The 16,986-nt window shown below is 42.7% G+C and overlaps 2 protein-coding genes across 5 annotated transcripts in view; both read left to right on the top strand.

Annotated features, from left to right (window-relative positions):
* RABGAP1L (RAB GTPase activating protein 1 like) overlaps nucleotides 1-16,986 on the top strand; it is a 247,475-nt gene that overhangs the window by 80,732 nt on the left and 149,757 nt on the right. The window contains exon 1 of one of the 4 annotated variants that reach the window (XM_035332551.1): nucleotides 5,473-5,582. The exons of the other annotated variants lie outside the window; for them this stretch is intronic. Coding sequence (XP_035188442.1) covers nucleotides 5,544-5,582 — 39 coding nt within the window. The 5' untranslated portion in view covers nucleotides 5,473-5,543. Of the gene's footprint in view, nucleotides 1-5,472; nucleotides 5,583-16,986 lie in introns of those variants that run through there. 4 annotated transcript variants of the gene reach the window in all.
* Nucleotides 5,448-9,776, top strand: GPR52 (G protein-coupled receptor 52). The gene is made up of 2 exons (XM_035332558.1): nucleotides 5,448-5,582; nucleotides 6,765-9,776. The coding sequence occupies exon 2, from the start codon at nucleotides 6,957-6,959 to the stop codon at nucleotides 8,040-8,042; it is 1,086 nt and encodes a 361-aa protein (XP_035188449.1). The 5' UTR covers nucleotides 5,448-5,582; nucleotides 6,765-6,956; the 3' UTR covers nucleotides 8,043-9,776.

Genomic DNA, 16,986 nt, shown 5'->3' with positions numbered 1-16,986 from the left:
TGCCTGGCTTGACACAGACAAAAGTATTAGTAAAAGCACAACTAGGTCAAAATGTGCCTCTAAAAAGTTTAAAGGAATGTGATATTAAAATCAGTATTATTAAAAAAAAATCAGTATTATTTTAATACATGAGGAATGGTTCCCATAGGACAAGGGTAATACTATTGCTATTCAGACTGTTCTCTAGGTTTCATTGTTTCTTTATTTACAGTTCTCTTAATTGCTATCTTTTGCCCTGCAATATATTTAACAGGTGTAACTTTTAATTGTCTCTTGAAAGCAGTACGATGTAATTAATAGCTAATTCAATTTTATTTGCTCTAGTGTATTTCCACACACACAGACTGCTTTATGCTAGGATAGCTGTGCAGCACGTGGGTTTGTTATGGTGCTTGAAAGGCAGAAGGACGAATTGGAATGAAATACGTGCTCTTTGAGAATGTAAGTGTGCTTTCACAGACCGCTAACTAAGCATGAGTCACGTAATCAAAAGCAAGAGTTAAAGGAAAAGTCTGGGCTCTTCATCGGGTTGCCTGGAGCACTGGTGCTTTGTAAGTCTGCTTGCTTTTGCCACTGAATTTTTTTAAAGCTATGTCTGGTTTAAGGACAGTTGGATTAGTTTTAATGGCAGCCACATGATCCTGTGTGTGGGCATCTCTCTATTTTTTTGCTTTTCATACCATTCCTAAGACCTTTTTTTTTCATTTTTCCATTGTCCTTTTTCGTTCATTTTAGGGCATTTCTTATCCTGTGTGGTCAGTTAGTAAACAGCATCCTTACACAGCATTAATCCTAAATACTGTTTTTTCAAGCAGGTGCTATGTGTAATTCTCGACTAATGTTAATTATCACCATTCATTACACTTCACAGCAATTCCCTGAAGAAAATTCACTTCTTGATAGACAGTTTATTCCAGGGTGTTTTATTTCTATTGTTTGAGGCATGGAAGTTTGGTGGGATATGTCGCTCCAAGTGGTGCGTGTGAAGCAAGTTCCATTTGTCCTAGGAGCTACGGTATAATCCTGAGAACCCTCTCCTGAACAAAAATGTTCTTTAATGTAAAATTCAGATAATTCATGAGATCATAGGTAGTAATGTTTTAAGGGAAATTGTAGCAGTTTAAGAATTTGTTTAATATTTATTAAATACCTGAACAACATTTGTAGCTAGTTACAAACTTCGAGGGGTTAAATGTAATTGTTCAATAACAGCACAAAGGACTGCACAATACTCGCAAACATGCATGCCCAGCTTTCTCTACTGATCCACCACAACACAGAAATAATGCTTTTTGCCAGTTTCTTGTTCTGTATCCCAGCATTCCAATTGCCTCACATTTATCCAACACCGGCTAGTACTTGGCACACCAGAAACAGCACTGGGAAAGGAATGGGGCAGTGAGTCCAGTTGAGGAGCAGGCAGCAAAAGAGCTTGCTGGAGCAGTAGGACCAGAAGGGCTCATTAGCTCCCTTCCAGATCCCTCCCATGCCTTGACCTTTTAGAGAGCAACTGTCCCCTTCCAGCCTGTTCCCAAACTCCCCCCCCATCCAGTCCAACTTATCCTGGCCTGCTCTCTCTTCCCTGCCTTCTAGCTCCTACTCAGTTGCTGCCATGAAAATCAGCTTCCTTTCTCATGGGGAAAAGCCTGATGGAGGTTTTAGAGGAAATTTTTCCTTTAGGAAGAAAATTAGGGATAAATGCTTCCGCATTCTTACAGGGAGGTAAGTGCTCCATAGAGCATCTGCATTTCAAAAATGTAACCGTGGGACTCGCATTGCTTCATCTCTTCTGTAGGCACGGGGGTACGTGGATCCAGCAGCTTACAAAGTGATTTATGGTGCTGTGTACAGAGGTGTGATAGCAGAAAGGAGAAATGAGGCTATTGGGTGGGACTGGCCAAACACTGGACCAGGGGCCAGGCAAGCTGTGAAACCTCCATCCCTGGAGATGTTCCTAGTTCAGCGGCGTAGGTCCTCGTGTAGCATAGCCAGAATTTGGCGTTTGACCTGACTTTGAAGTTAGCCCTGCTTTCAGAAGATGTTGGACCAGAAGTGCCTTCCAGATGTAATATTTTTAATAGATTGATGATTGTTTGGAGATGAAATAGTGGTTTTATGTGTACATGCATAATTTGTATCTCATGTTCTGTGCCTGCTCAACTGTGCACTTGTGTAAGTCAGAGCTCTTTCATGGCAGGTGTAGTAGGGGGTGGATTTCGGGAAGAGGCTTTATCACAAAACCAAAACTGATTTCAGCCTTAAATACAGCACTGATCAGACTTCGGGAGCAACTGTGAACACTAGTCTGATGTATAAAAAGAAAACAACAACAAAAACAAACCATAAAAACAGAATTTCTCTCCCTGCTCTTCCTCTTTAAGCTTCACTACAAGCTGCAACCTTTATGGAAGAAAATATTTCTGGAGGCCCTAAAAACAAAACCAGGGTATTCATATGATGTGGACAAATAAATGCCAGAGGTAGTAAAGATTAAAAAAAAAAAAAAAAAAAAAAGCAACCTGAAGAGACACCTTTGTTTTATAGGCTGAGAAGAAGGTGGGTGGAAGAAAATACTGAAGATTTGGGCAAAACAAAAGGAGTTGGCAGAGAGCTGTGAACTGGCATTGTCGTTAGGGTATGCATCTGAACAAGGACCTGCTATGTTCCGCATCCCATGCTCTCAGCTGCATCTCCCTGCTCTAATCAATGGCTTTCTTTAAAAAAGATTTTAGAGAAATTTAGTCCAGCTGACAATCCAATATTTTAACAGAGTCTTGGAAGACTTCAAAGGAGAAATGAGTGATGCAATGAGAGAGAAGCTGCTTTGTGCATTGCAGGATCCGCTTGCATCAGTCCTGTTTTCTTTTGAAAAAAGAAGGGGGGGGGGGGAATTTAGAAAATGGCAATATTCCAATTCATTTTCAGATAAGAGAAATAAGAAATAAGTTGTTCCTTGCTCAGAGCTCCTAAGTCAACTTCTGGACAGGCTGTTTCTGTCAGAGCTTTACCTCGCTTCCTTGCAGGGCCCTGCCATCCCTACAACTTTCACAGGCTTTCTTTTCAGACATGATGCTTGAGTTCCTTTCACGTCTCCTGTTTTTAGCAGGGTGCTTGGGTGTGAGTCTCCTGGTTTGGAGATAACTTCTTGGTAACTTGACGGTAACTTCTGTTGTTTCTAGATGATTCCCAAAGAAGGTGTGGAATCACTGCTTCCATTCAGATTGAAGGAAGAGTGCTCCCTCCTGCTGGACAGAACCAGCTGTGGTTCTGTCAGAATACCTGCCAAGTGCCACCTGTTAGATTCTGCCACTATAACTACTCCTTCTCACTTCCTTCTCTTTAGATGCAAATAAAATCGTGAAGCGTGTTTTGTTTAGAACTGCCAGAGTCCCTGATGTGCCTTTCCCCAATGAAAACTTTTTCTGTGCAGCTTTTTAATGTGCTGCCTGTGACGAGCTGTTCCAGTAATCTTGTAAAATTCTGGCTGGAATCATGTAGTCTCACCAGGACCAGCTGATTTGTGCTTTAATTTTCACTCGCCTCTGACTGCATGTAAAATCCCATACAGGGTGGTGCTGCTCGGCTGCAGTTTGCCCCGGGGCGCTGGGCTCCGGGAGCAGCAGCGGGTGCTGAAGCCGCTGGCAGCTCGCAGCAGGCCCTTTGTTTCTGTGGCAGGGGAAGCCTGCTCATAAAGAAAGAGTTCAGATGTCCTTATGTTTGAATCGCTTTGTGCCTTTCATTACAATTCAGGCAACAAGCATTCTACCTGCATCGAAAACCAACCAGCAGAGGTTGCCATTGATTTTTCTGTTACCTCTTACCTGCTGAGCAGCTCTCGGCTGTCTTGTACGAGACCTGCAATATTTGGGTGATGTGAGGGTTTGTTGTCAGAGCTCAGGCCTGTGTGTGTAGGAACAGATGCTGCGGAGTTGTCCATCACCTGGGTCTGACCCCACGAAGGTGACTCAGTTGCAGTGGCGGCTGTACCGGGGGAGCCTCAGGAGTTAGCACTGCTCAAATCTGTATCCAGCACAAGGGATTGAGATTGTCAATTCTGTGGTCTGCTTAGTTTTAGGCTTTGCTGTTGCTCATCTGCCTTGCCCTTGGGTCTCTTTCTAACAGCCGTGGTGATGCTCTGGCCCTTTGTTTCTCTAGTGCTAACCCCAGCCTGGCTGGAGGAGGGGAGGAGAAGCCCTGCTCGTGCCCCTGGTGTGCACGGGGCTTTGTTCTGCTGCTGCACAGGAGGAAGGAGAACTGCTCGTGTTGTTCCACCTCTGCTACTGATAGCTCTCGCTTAGAGCCCTACATTTAGACAGTAAATGTAGTCAGTAAATTTGTCACAGCCGTTCACCATTTTGAGGTACTGGCGTGATTTTTGTCTTCTCTTCAGTCCTTTGGTGGCAGACTTTGCCCTTACCACACAGTGTTACTGCTAGTCCCTTCCCCACAGCCGCAGTTTGTGCTGCCTCGGGTTTCTCCAGCAGTGTCATTCAGCCCGCAGCGCTTGCTCCAGGCAGTACCTGAGCTACAAGCTGGTACCCCGGAGCAGCTCCCTACAGCTTTGCCTCGACGTAGAGCAGTTCCCACCCTACCACTTTCTAAGGCCTGACTTTGTTGAACCCTCCATTGCCCTTCTCCGCACGTGCGTTTTGCTGAGCCATAGCCCAAGCCCCGCTGCGTGCCTGGTGCTGCCCCAGCCCCGTTGCTCGCTCTGCGGGGGCCGTGCGGGGCCCACCCGTGTGCGGTGCTGCGCCTCATTTCGGGGCGCCCTGACGGGAGCCCGAGGGCCGCGTCCCGCGCCCCGCCGTCCCCCGCCGCCGTTCCCCCGCCGCGCTGCGGGGGGCGCCCAGCCGCGGCCATCGGCTCCTCGGCGGGGAGGAGGAGGAGGAGGAGGAGGAGGAGCAGGAGCGGGCTCGGGGGGCCGGGGGGGCCGGAGGGGAGCGGCGGCAGCGGCCCCGGCCGCCCGGCGGGGAGCGCAGCGCCCTGCCCAGCCGCCCGGCGCAGGGCGGGGAGGATGCGCGCAGGGGGGGCTCGTCCGGCTGCCCGCACGCGGGGCCGGGGAGCGGCGGGCTGGGACGTGCCGGCACACGGAGGGCTGCAGAACCGGAAACATTCGGGGACGTTATAAAACCCCAAGGACTGGGTGCGCGGCGTGGCGATGCGCGGCGGGAGGCGAACTCCAGAGAGCGAGCTTGCCGTCGAGCTGCTGCAAGGGAATCGAAGATTTTTCTTTTCTGGTAGCTGAAATTCCTCTTGAAGACCCGTCAAGGACTGCCGAAAGCTCCAGAGAGGTTCCGGTACTTTTACAGAGACTTGAAGCGAACGCCAGCGTAATATCTCAATGACCTTGGAAATCATTTTATGTGGATTCCTTAATTCTCACCGCCGGTCTTCGGGTCTCAGGAACTCCAGGATTAAAGATGGTTTTAACCTTCTAGGGGCCTTTTAAAAAGCAAGATTGTATACTACTAATTACCTGCCTAACGATTCCTGAACTAATCAAGCATTTGCTTTAAACTGAACACAGAAGATGCTTTCTTTTAATGTTTGCTTTCTCCACAACTGCGAATAAAATGAGCAAGGTAATGTCCTGCAATTAGAAGAACAATTTTGTTTACACGATTGTTATTATGCCGAACATCTAATAAATCTAGCAATCCTAAAACTACCTAGAAGAAGCAGCAGAATAACAGAATAATGGAGTAGTAAACAATGGCAGCTTTCCTAGCCAAATCAGCATTTCATTAGCTTCACAGCAGAATGCAGATGGAAGTTTCTGTTCTTGTGGTGTGGGGGGTTGTGAAATGATTCAGGTGTTGATACAGAGGTGAGCAATATCATGGATATACCTATAAACTCCCGTGTGCCGATCCACTCTAGCAAATACAGGAGAGTTTCCAAAGATGATTATTTTAAATTGCCATTGCTGAAATTAAATTCAAGAGGATTTATTTTGTCTGTGGGGACCTTGAATTATGCTCCTGGCATTAATAATTGTAATGGACTATAACTGTTTAAAGGAATGAATACTGACGCAAGTCTCCAAATTCTATTCTTAAACCCTTTGGATTTTTAAATGAGTAGACACGATCTTCCTCATTGTATGTGAGATGTATGTTTTCTTTCTTGGGAGTCAGAGGACAAATCTGTCTTGTCCCCCACCTGTCTCCCTCCAAATAAAATTCATTATTCATACCCAAACAGTGGTGAGTCTATTGGAATTAACCTTGACAAAAGTGTTTTCCTTACCTTTCTAATGAGTAGCATGGATTAGACAGTACTATCTCCTGAACGGAGCCAGAACAGACAGCATTAGATGATGAACTTTTTCCTTTACTCTCAAGTCACTCTGTGATTTAAACTGAGGCATTAAAAAGATTGCCTCCAGCAACCGCTGGTCCAGGAAACCTGAGCTGTACCAAGATTCCTCCTTCCCTTCCTTCCCCTCACCCCACTGTATTCCAAAGTAAATGATTTTCTCAGGAAAATAAACAGATTTCCCCCCTCTTACCCTGGGAAATGAAGGTGGCTCTTCAGTTTTTATTTCCGTATTTCACGGTACCTGTTTGTTTTAGAAGTGCCTTGTGTTTGTAAAGATTACTCAAGAGCACTGGAGGAGCTGATCAGTGGCCTTTCTCTTTCTGGCGTTTTTTTTTTTTTTTTTTTTTTTCCTTTCTTTTTTGTGTGTGTTTTTCTTTCCTTCTTTCCTTTCTTTCTTTTCTTTCTCTCTTTCTTTCTTTCTTACTTTCTTTCTTTCCTTAAAGCTAAGGTGTGCCAGAGGTGATGCACTGATGCTGAGGAGGCATCAACAGCTATGGGACTGTAGAACCCTCTCAAATGTAAGCACTGGCAGTGTCTACAGAGAGATCGTGAGACGCTGAAGCAGAGCTTAGCTGCTGTTAAGCATGTCATCTGCTCGCTAACACTCAGAGCGCAGTGTTCCCTAATCACAAAACATGAACCAGTCCCGATGGATTGAATGGAGGACTCTGAATCTGAGCAGTAGTGTCATGAACATATCTGAGCATCTCTCCTGCCCTCTTGGATTCGGTCACTACAATGCAGTTGACATCTGTATCCTTGAGACGGTTGTTATTATCTTGCTAACTTTTTTAATTATTGCGGGTAACTTAACTGTGATATTTGTTTTCCACTGTGCTCCACTTCTGCACCATTATACCACCAGCTATTTTATCCAGACCATGGCCTACGCTGATCTTCTTGTTGGAGTTAGCTGCTTGGTTCCTACCTTGTCACTGCTTCACTATTCAACAGGCGTCCACGAGTCCTTGACCTGTCAAGTTTTCGGATATATCATCTCTGTGCTAAAAAGCGTGTCTATGGCGTGTCTTGCTTGCATCAGTGTGGATCGCTATCTCGCTATAACAAAGCCTCTCTCCTATAACCAACTGGTCACACCTTGTCGCTTGAGAATCTGCATCATTTTGATCTGGATATACTCTTGTCTGATCTTCTTGCCTTCCTTTTTTGGTTGGGGAAAACCTGGTTACCATGGAGATATTTTTGAATGGTGTGCTACCTCCTGGCTAACTAATGCCTATTTCACTGGCTTTATTGTGTGCTTACTGTACGCTCCCGCTGCCTTTGTCATTTGTTTCACATATTTCCACATCTTTAAAATCTGCCGGCAGCACACCAAAGAGATCAATGATCGGAGAGCTCGATTTCCTAGCCACGAAGTGGATGCTGCTGGGGAGACTGGGCACAGCCCTGACCGCCGCTATGCCATGGTGTTGTTTCGGATAACCAGCGTGTTCTACATGCTGTGGCTCCCTTATATCATGTACTTTCTGCTGGAGAGCTCTAGGGTGTTGGAAAACCCGGCACTTTCCTTCTTAACAACGTGGCTTGCTATAAGCAATAGTTTCTGCAACTGTGTGATATATAGCCTCTCCAACAGTGTCTTCAGGCTGGGACTGCGGAGACTGTCAGAGACAATATGTTCATCTTGTATGTGTTTAAAAGACAGGGATGTTCGGGACCCTAAACCAAGGAAACGGGCTAATTCCTGCTCCATTTAAAGAGACCTGGTGCGTGTCGTCAAACACGGAGTTTTGATAGTATTTGCTGTACCTGGGAACTTACCAGAAGAGGAATGTTTACGTGATTAGTGTGCTATGCTGTTAGAGCTGAGTTTAAAAGTGCTTTTGGAAAAGAGAGAGGCTGCTCTAAGAGGGGTCACTGAACTTTGCATATAGCTCTTGTGCGATTGTGCGGAGAGCTATTCAACAGAGGTGAAAAAGAAAGTCAGAACTAAAATCTTCCAAAGGGCATGTTATACCTACCGCATCAAAGGAGGTTCCTCATAAAATAAATCAGTTAGTTACTACCTTATATTTTTGCCCTTGTAGAAAAGTTGTCTTACTATCTTTGTGTCAGAATATACTGTAGCCTTCTGAATTTAAATATATTTAAGAGGCAACAATCAACTACACAGTAAGTGGCTATCTGTAAATTATATTCCTGAGGACTTACAGTAGATGTTGCAGATTAATAACCAGCTCTGTCTCTGCTCACATCTTGTACAATTTTCAGTTTTACAAACAGCCCGCAACGCATAAAACCTACACCAGGCATGATGCTTTTGGATAAAATGGCACATTCTGGTACAACTTTCACAGACCCTCGCCCTCATTTCCCCTGTTATTTATTTATTTATTTATTTATTTATTTAACTATTTTCCCTCCGTTCTGTGCATCTCTAAATTCCATCAAGTTGCAGTGGTTCAGTTTGAGGACACCTACAAGGTAAAATGAGTTTCTAATCACTCTTCCTGGAGAAAGCAATAGCCTTTCCCGGCCAGCTGAGTATTTGCAGCTGCCCGTGTACAATGACTTTTTCAGTCTTTCATTCTCTCAATCCTGTTAAATTAGCACACAGTATTGATGTAGTGTCCTTTAGGGTGTAGTAAAGCTTTTTCTTTATTGGCTACACAGATAATCCTAATGCAAATATGATAATCGCACACAGCAGTGTGCGATTCTGCTTAGAAAATTAAAAATAAATAACAGAACCTTTTCTTTGGGAAGTCTGAATAGCTTACTGTTGTAGCTGTCAATCCTTTGTGTGAACCTAGCTTGCACATACTGTATTATTTTTTATCAAAAGTTTTTTTTAGAGAAAATGTAAATTGTGGTCTGTGCCTAATGTTTTCATAGCACATGGAATAGGTCAATGCTACAGGATTAAAAAAAACTATACTCATTTTAAGAGAAATACTTCTGTGCAGTTGTTGAATCAATGTTTGTTAGACAAGTGCTCTTGGAGAAGGTGAACAAGACAGTTTAGTATTAAATACAGGCAAAGAGCTTCAGTATTTCCTTTTGTAGTGAACTGACTTTCAGGTCCACTGATTGAAACTTTTTTATTTTGCAAGGGCGCACGTTAGGTTCGTGTAATAAACTGCCAGGGGTTCAGATGCATGCCAATCAATAAAATATTTAAATTATTATTTTGAACCAAATGTAATTTTCTTAGGTGGTTATTGGCTTTTAAAGAAGGCCCAATTATTGATTATTGGTGCCTTTTAACACTGCACTATTATTCCTTCTTTCACCAAAATGCATATGTAAAGCCCGTGCCTATTACTTTTTGTACCAGAAGCTAGCCACATTTGCACACCTGTGGTTTGACTCTAGATCTCCCTTAATTATGTACTCTGTTTTGCTGAGGTGGTTCTGAACCCCTGTACATTTTTAAACGTGTAAGAAAGTTGAAACAATGGAATAAAGTAGTATTATGTATATCAAACCCAGCCTTGGCTTTAGTTCCCTGCTGTTACACTCTGTTCTCTGTGAAAGTTCCTCTGGGCTCCGATCGACTAACGAAGGAACTCATGAAGGACTTACAAGTTGACTATTTAAAATCCCAAACTCGAAGCTGTTTGCTTTCTGTCTTAAGTGTTTGTATGCTGGTTTCTAACATTGCACAACCTTTAAAGCAGATTGAAATACATCTTGAAATGTTCCTCTGGCTAAGCTGAGCTGTTGCTGACAATTAGCCCTGACCTATTATGGAAAAAGGAGTAGCTCTCCTTGTGTGGACCCTGTATTCCTCCACGTCTATGGGAACGGGCCTGTCGCCTTCTTTTGAAAAGTTGCTGTTTATTTCCAAAGATTATTTTGGGCTGCTCCAGAAGGTTGTGTAAGCCTGTCTCTTCTCTCAAACAAGACCTGGATTCGTTTAGTTCTGTGATTATCTGTATCGTTTCCAGCTTAGTTAGGTCCTCAGTGTGCAAGACTTAGTCAAGGAACAATGAAATATCTCATTTCTCCCAGCTCGCACAGCTGGTGCCATACTGATAACATAGTTCTACGGTTGTGCTCCAGAGCTGGGAGCTTCCTGCTTCTGGTTTTGTTGGCAGTCCTGGTAACAGTTTCTGTGTGACCTCCAGAAATTCAAGGAAAGCTCTAGAAAATCCTTGAAGCTGGTCAAATCTTTTCTTAAAAACAAGAAACACAGCTTGAAGGCAGTAGAATATGTATTTAGCACGGTATTGTAACTACAAATATGTAGAAATACACAAGCTAACTCATTTGTATCGGTAGTGCCTTAGTCGAACCCTGCTTGTATAACCTCAACAGAGTTGACACGCATCAACTCGGAGCTTTACTGCCTGCAAGCGGGAGGCCAGGACGGGAGGCTCCCTTTCTGCAGAGGCTGCAGCACAAGGTTACACGCCAGCCGCTGGCCCCTTGCCTCACGGGGCAGAGTTAGCAATACGTCCTTATCGACCATCGTGCTGAGCTTGTTGAGTTATCAGGTGGGAGTGAAGATTTCCCTTTTCCTTAGGCAGGCTTTGAAGGGAGAGAATATAGCAGAAGTCCACTGCCCTGCATACAAATCCTCGTTTCCTATACTCCTCACCTTATTTTTTTTCTTCCTTCACCATCAACGTATCGTTGGTGGAAGAGCACTAATTTGCTTGTCGGGAGCCTGAATTTCACTTTCTCTAAAATCACACTTCAACCTGTTGTCTGTAAACCCGAGTCTCCTACTTTCCTGGAAAGTGTCAAATTAAACATCTTCAGCAGAGTTAAATACTGTGTTTCCTATTGCTGTTCTCAAGGAGATAGGATTTGACCCAGTGGTCAGTCACGTGAATTTTTAAGTTTAGTGTTTCATTTTTCAAAAGTGCTTTGTAAACTCATAATGTATTTATTTTTTTTTTAAGGGAGGTTTGTTATTGTTTTACTAATGCTATCTGAGGATTCCAGCTGGTGCTGACTTCTCTTCCAAAAATGATAAAGCCAGACGTTTTGATGGATAAAAAAAGTCCAACAGAAATTCCAGTCATTCAATCTGTCACTTTTAATTTTCAATCTGTATAAAGTTCCATGATGTTGTATGAAAATCTGACTAAGGAATGGAACTTTTAAAGCTGGCATCTCTCACACAAAAATGTTTTAAGAGTTTATTATCCCAGTTTCATGTGCCTAAAGTTCTTCATGATGTATAAAGTTGCTAGTAATAAGATCACCCAATGCTAACCAAATAAATAGATTTGATTGCATCATTGCTGATATTATAGGTAATAACAAGGTAATTGCTAAAACTTTACGTTCCTTAAAAAAAAAAAAAAAAAAAAAAAAAAAGTCAGGGGAAGCTAACAGCTACTTATATGTAAAATAGTAAATAAAAAAGGTTAAAGTGACAAGAGACATCTAATAGGTAAGCAAAACAAACATGCATAGAGTTCCTTTGTGCCGTTAGGTTTCTCTGGGATACTTCTGCTTGTAGTAGGCAAGGTAAAGGTCAGTTGTGTTACTGTTTAGAAACTCATGTCTCCAGCCTAAGGAAAAAAAAAAATCCTGTAATGGCAGAAAAAGTGCTACCAGAAAAGTAATTTTTTCTTCACCAACTACTATTTGCTTCCTTATTTTCTGGAACAGCTAAGTGAATTCATCTTCAAAATGCTCTTTAAAGGGAAAGACAACTGAAGTAATGAAAAGTACAAGGCTGTCTTTTAAATGTTTACTTACTGTTTTTCTTACAGTAAGATTTTTTTTTTCCACTTACAAACCCATCTTGTGATTGTACTTGGTAAGACATGGGGTCTCACACTAGGCTTATTTTTGTGCAAAATCTTTGTGCATCCTCTGCTGACAAGTTGTGTTCTGCTTTACTGAGCCACCTTTCCCAGGTACAGTTTACGAAGACCTTTTAAAAATAATATTTATTTCATTTTTACAACTATTTTTACATCATTAGCATTTGCCAACTGAATATCTGTAATCATGCTCAGTTTTTATCCTCACCAAAATTAATAAAAATGTCTTTTTTTTTTAAATAAAGTAACTTACCAGTCAATATTAGAAATTGGCTATTGAGAAAAAGTGGATCAATACACCAATTTGCAATTTCATTAGCTTCTTATTGTGTGTATGACAAATGGAGCTTAAATATAAATAACAGATAGTTGCTGCAACAGGGTATCAGGTTGTTGGGAAATGCATCAGGGTTTCTACTCTCCCAAAGCTGATTTTCAACATGAAACTGTTTCATCTTTCTGTCTGGCAGTGGTAGCCCAGCAAATAACCGTATGGATTTTTTTGTGCTGTTGTTGGAGTGTTGAGGCTCTGAACACCAATGTCCGAGCTGCTGCTGCAAACACGCCTTAACCAGAGCTCTGGCTCAGTCCTGGAGCTGGCCTTGCCAAGGAGACGTGCCAGGGGTTCATCAGGCCGTGGGTGCCGTGGGGGAGGCCAGTCAGTGGAGGTGGCAGTGGCCTCCTCAACTAGCCTCTAGGATCGGCTCATCTGCAGGGCTTTCAGTTCTGCTGTCACTGTCACCAGAAGGATGGGTTTAAGCCTTTGACTTACTGCCGCCTTTACCCCTGCCCTTTCTCTTTGGGCTGTTTAAGTGTGGGGTCTACAGCATTCAATAAATTCACTGGATTAGGTAAAATATTTTGTGTGTCATTTGACTGGCAAAACCTGGCATTGCTTTGTTATCTAGGTGATGATTAATTTTTAGGCCTTTCCAGAAAAGGAAGCATCTCGGAGGTAGCGTTTTCTTGTCACTTGCAGATTGCCTGGAATGTTGCTTTAAGACAACATTTTCCAAAGACTGCACGATTTTTGCTAAACCAAATACCAAGTTAAAGTAAAATCTGATTTTTTTTCGCATTTATCCTATACATGATTTCTTTTTTTTAGTTTATACTGAATTCATATGTAGATCTCTGCAGTCATTAAGCGTTTTTAATTGTTAACAATGGACTATGTCATTATTGTAGATCAGTGGGAAGAAAGCGATTCAGAAGGATATTTAAGGTAGCTTCCTACTCACAGATTTTTCTAGTCAAGCTTAAATGACATGACTCCTTTCTCCATCTGATGTTAGGAAAATCCTTCCAGAAAATATGATGTGAGCTCAACAAGCTTTAAGTGCTAAAGGAACAGTACGTGAGTGGAGGAGAAGCTGTTAATGGCTCTGTTCCTCAGCACAACCTCAAGAAAACATCAACAAAATCTAATCTCCCTTTAACATCCATGATTTCTATGGACTTTTCCTTTGTCAAAGTACTGTGAAGGATAGGTCGAATATAAGGAAACCTTAGTGCTGTCAGCTGTGCTGACAGGAGGCTGGGAAAAGCAATTTCAGGCAGTAAAAATGCCTGGAGATTTTGGGATTTTATCACAGTCTTATGCTGACTCCTGCCAAACATAACCCTCTTGAGAAGAAGGTGATAGAAATGCTACAGGCTTTTCATTTTACACTTAATCACCCTGTGACTCGATTTGAGCAAAGCAAAGGCGATTCTGATCGAAATGAGACTTCTATAATGCAGTCATTACCAAGCAAAAAAGTTGTACGTTTTGTATATGATATTCACACAACCTCAAAGCTTGTAATCTAAATTTTACAATCAGCAATATCAGAAAAAGTGACAAAATACAAAGTTTTTTGAGAAGAGGAAGCTCAGAGGTGTCAGCATTAATCACATGAGGGTGTTTCTGCATCTTGGTGATACTGCTTTTTGGTTCTTTGTTTTATTTAACTGAAATGTATATGCCTGCTGTCTTGTTTCTCTTCTTTTGTAAATTATTTGAATAAGCACAAATTCTTTTAATTGTGGAAGAAGTCTGTTTTATGAAATATTTTCATGAAAAATTGGATAGTGCCTTGGGAAAGTGTGATCGACTGCTCCCTGGGAGAAAGTGCAATGTGTTCCTTGTAGAACATAGAAGTGCTTTGAATTTCATACACTTAGGGAAGTCTTCAGATGTCTGTATGCAGCGGAGGTTTCTGGTCCTTGAATGTGTCTCTCGAGTGGTATTTATGCTTGTGCATGTATTATTTAAAAGCTGTTCTTGTGTGACATTTGAATTTATAATTGCAAATGGACAAGTGGTATTTCCAGCGATCAGGCAGATTCGTTCTGACCTATGAAAGACAGCTGCTGAACCCACAGGCTGTTAAGGCTCCCGGTGTGATGGCAGCGCACGGGTTCTCGTGAGCTGTGCTGTTGTGGGGGAACAGGGCCGGGATGTGCGGACTGAGGCAGGAGAGCTGCTGGATGAGCCTCTCCCTGGCTCTGGGGCCGGGCATGGCAGCGGGTGACCTCTGGCTGAGCACTTTGTATTAATGCCATTGTGTTACTGTATGCCTGTGCTCACATCTGTGCTTAAACGCCAGTTGTCAAATACAAGGCATCTGTATCATTTTGGAAGATGTATTCTCTCCTCTTTCCTGCTGAGATTCCTGTAGATCCCTTTCAGTGCCGCGTGCCATTTAAACCTCTGATTCATGCTCACTGACTAAACCTGCCATGGTTTAAATGGTTCCAGTTGCAGCAGCAGAGGCAGCAGAACGAAACATGCCTGTGCCTCGCCTCGCCTCCTTTTACCCCGGCTCTCCCAGGTCAGCCTGGCAGCTCCGAGCAGCGCCACGTTTCAGCGGCAGGGCAGTGTGACGTCCAGCACGCTGGTGTGGGCGCCAAGCCCTCGAGTGCTCTCGTACCCGCGCTGCGTGGGCTTCAGCAGCCAGAAAAGGGCTGTGGGAGACAGCTGAAGGCAACAGTGCCTTAAAGGGCTTCAACAAGGTTTTTGCAGGATTTAGAATAGGAAGGAAATTAGTAGAAAGTTTTTTTTTGAAGAAAGGGGAGAAAGAGAGCTTCATATATTGTGAGTAATGAATTACTGGATCAAGGACAGATGGATCTCTTTTTCACCTCTGCCCTCACAAGGTAAACAGGATCTTCATCAGAGAGTTTTAGTATAACTAGGTGGATTTTGGACACTACAGTGTTTGTAATGACTGTTGTGCAACTATACATACTTAAGGCTTGTAAACTGTCATATAATGGCAAGGTTCTGGTGGCAGCTTTTTCTTCATTTCAAGGGCTTTGGGGACCACTTTGTGGCTAGAGTCAGATAAGCACCAAGCATATGCTAAAACAACCAAAGCCAAACAGCCAACACTGGCTATCAGTGAAAGACCTTTATCCAAAACTGCTTTCTCCATAATATTGGCTACTTCATGTTTTCCAGGTCACACTTCACATTGGCGTATGAAGATGACATAAAACACTAAGAAATCTAATAAATATAATTACATAATTTCATAATAAAATTAGTTTTAAGATTTTTAATTTTTCAACTCAGGACTTTAGGAGACCTCTTTTCTGATATTTGGTATCTTGGGATCCAATTAATTATTTTCCTTTGCTGGCTGTGCTTTACGTTGACCTCTGGCTTGCTTTTTTTTTTTTTTTTTTTTTTAATTCAATCTTAAATTTGAATTTGAATTTTAAATTCAATTTTGCTGTTACTTAGATATGTTCTTCACTTGACTCATGTAAAAGCCTTTATGAGAATATTAGAAAGATCACGTCCTTCATGGGAACACTATCGAGCCTTAAATCTACTTAGGATGTATTCCATTGTACCTAAAAGAAGCTGCTGTTGTACCTTTTTTACCAGCTTTCAGGTGTCTTGGCAATAAGCTTCAGCTCCAGGTGCCAAGTCCTCCAACTTCTTCTGTTGAGCTGGAATATTATTTGCCACTGATTTTTGGAAATGTTACCGACTAAAGAAACTGTTTTGGTGGTGAATCCACATTTTGGGTGGGATTTATGAAGATACTTTCTATTTCTATCGTATGTATTTCCTTTGATTTTTATGAGAGTATATGAGGATTATTGCTTAAGTGCAGCTAGAACTTGTGTCCATGTTATCCCTGTGAATTTATGGCTACTTTCTTCTGGTTTGCCTTTCTTCTGGCTTGGGAAGCTCTTTTTTTTGGGGAAAAAGTGTGTTTGTGATGGTTGGTCGTTGATACAATTGTGCTTTGATGGTCATTTTATTTTATGAATTTCACTGCATTAGCGATGCCTGTATTTTAAAAATAAAAATCATGGCAAAGTGCTCTTGTAATAATGGTATTGATTTTGTTTGTGGTAGAAAAATATATTTATAGCAAGACAATTTTCATTGATAAACGAAGATTTGAAATGTGATGTAGGTGAGGAACACCTGCTGATAATTTATTTGGGGAAAGATTTGAATTTCAAACGGCAGCTGAGATTCAAGAAAGAAATGTAAATGCTGATCCTGAAGTAAAGTAGCCCTTGTTTTTCAGCTGGTAATGAAATGAATTGTGTCCGTCTCCTGTCAGCAAGAGGTTCTGGGTTACCAGAAGTCATCGTATGGAAACGTTAGTTTAACAAGTAGCAACCAACCCCAAAGCTATGGGATAGTAGTAGTTATAATAAAGAAAACTATTAGAAAGCATCACTACCATCAGCATGGCATGCCCGGGTCTTGAATAGTATGTGCAAGCCTGGTCTGTGGTAGTCCAGCTGGAGGAGTGGTGGGGACCTGCATGGCTCTGAGGCAGAGTGGAGGGGCCTGGGGCTTGGGCCTGGGGCTAGGGCTGGGGGCTAGGGCTGGGGGCTTGGGCTGGGGGCTTGGGCTGGGGGCTTTGGCCTGGGGCTTGGGCCTGGGGCTTGGGCCTGGGGC

Source organism: Oxyura jamaicensis, chromosome 8 (assembly GCF_011077185.1).
Source record: "Oxyura jamaicensis isolate SHBP4307 breed ruddy duck chromosome 8, BPBGC_Ojam_1.0, whole genome shotgun sequence".
Lineage (NCBI taxonomy): Eukaryota > Metazoa > Chordata > Aves > Anseriformes > Anatidae > Oxyura > Oxyura jamaicensis.
This window is presented reverse-complemented; position numbering and strand designations above follow the sequence as displayed.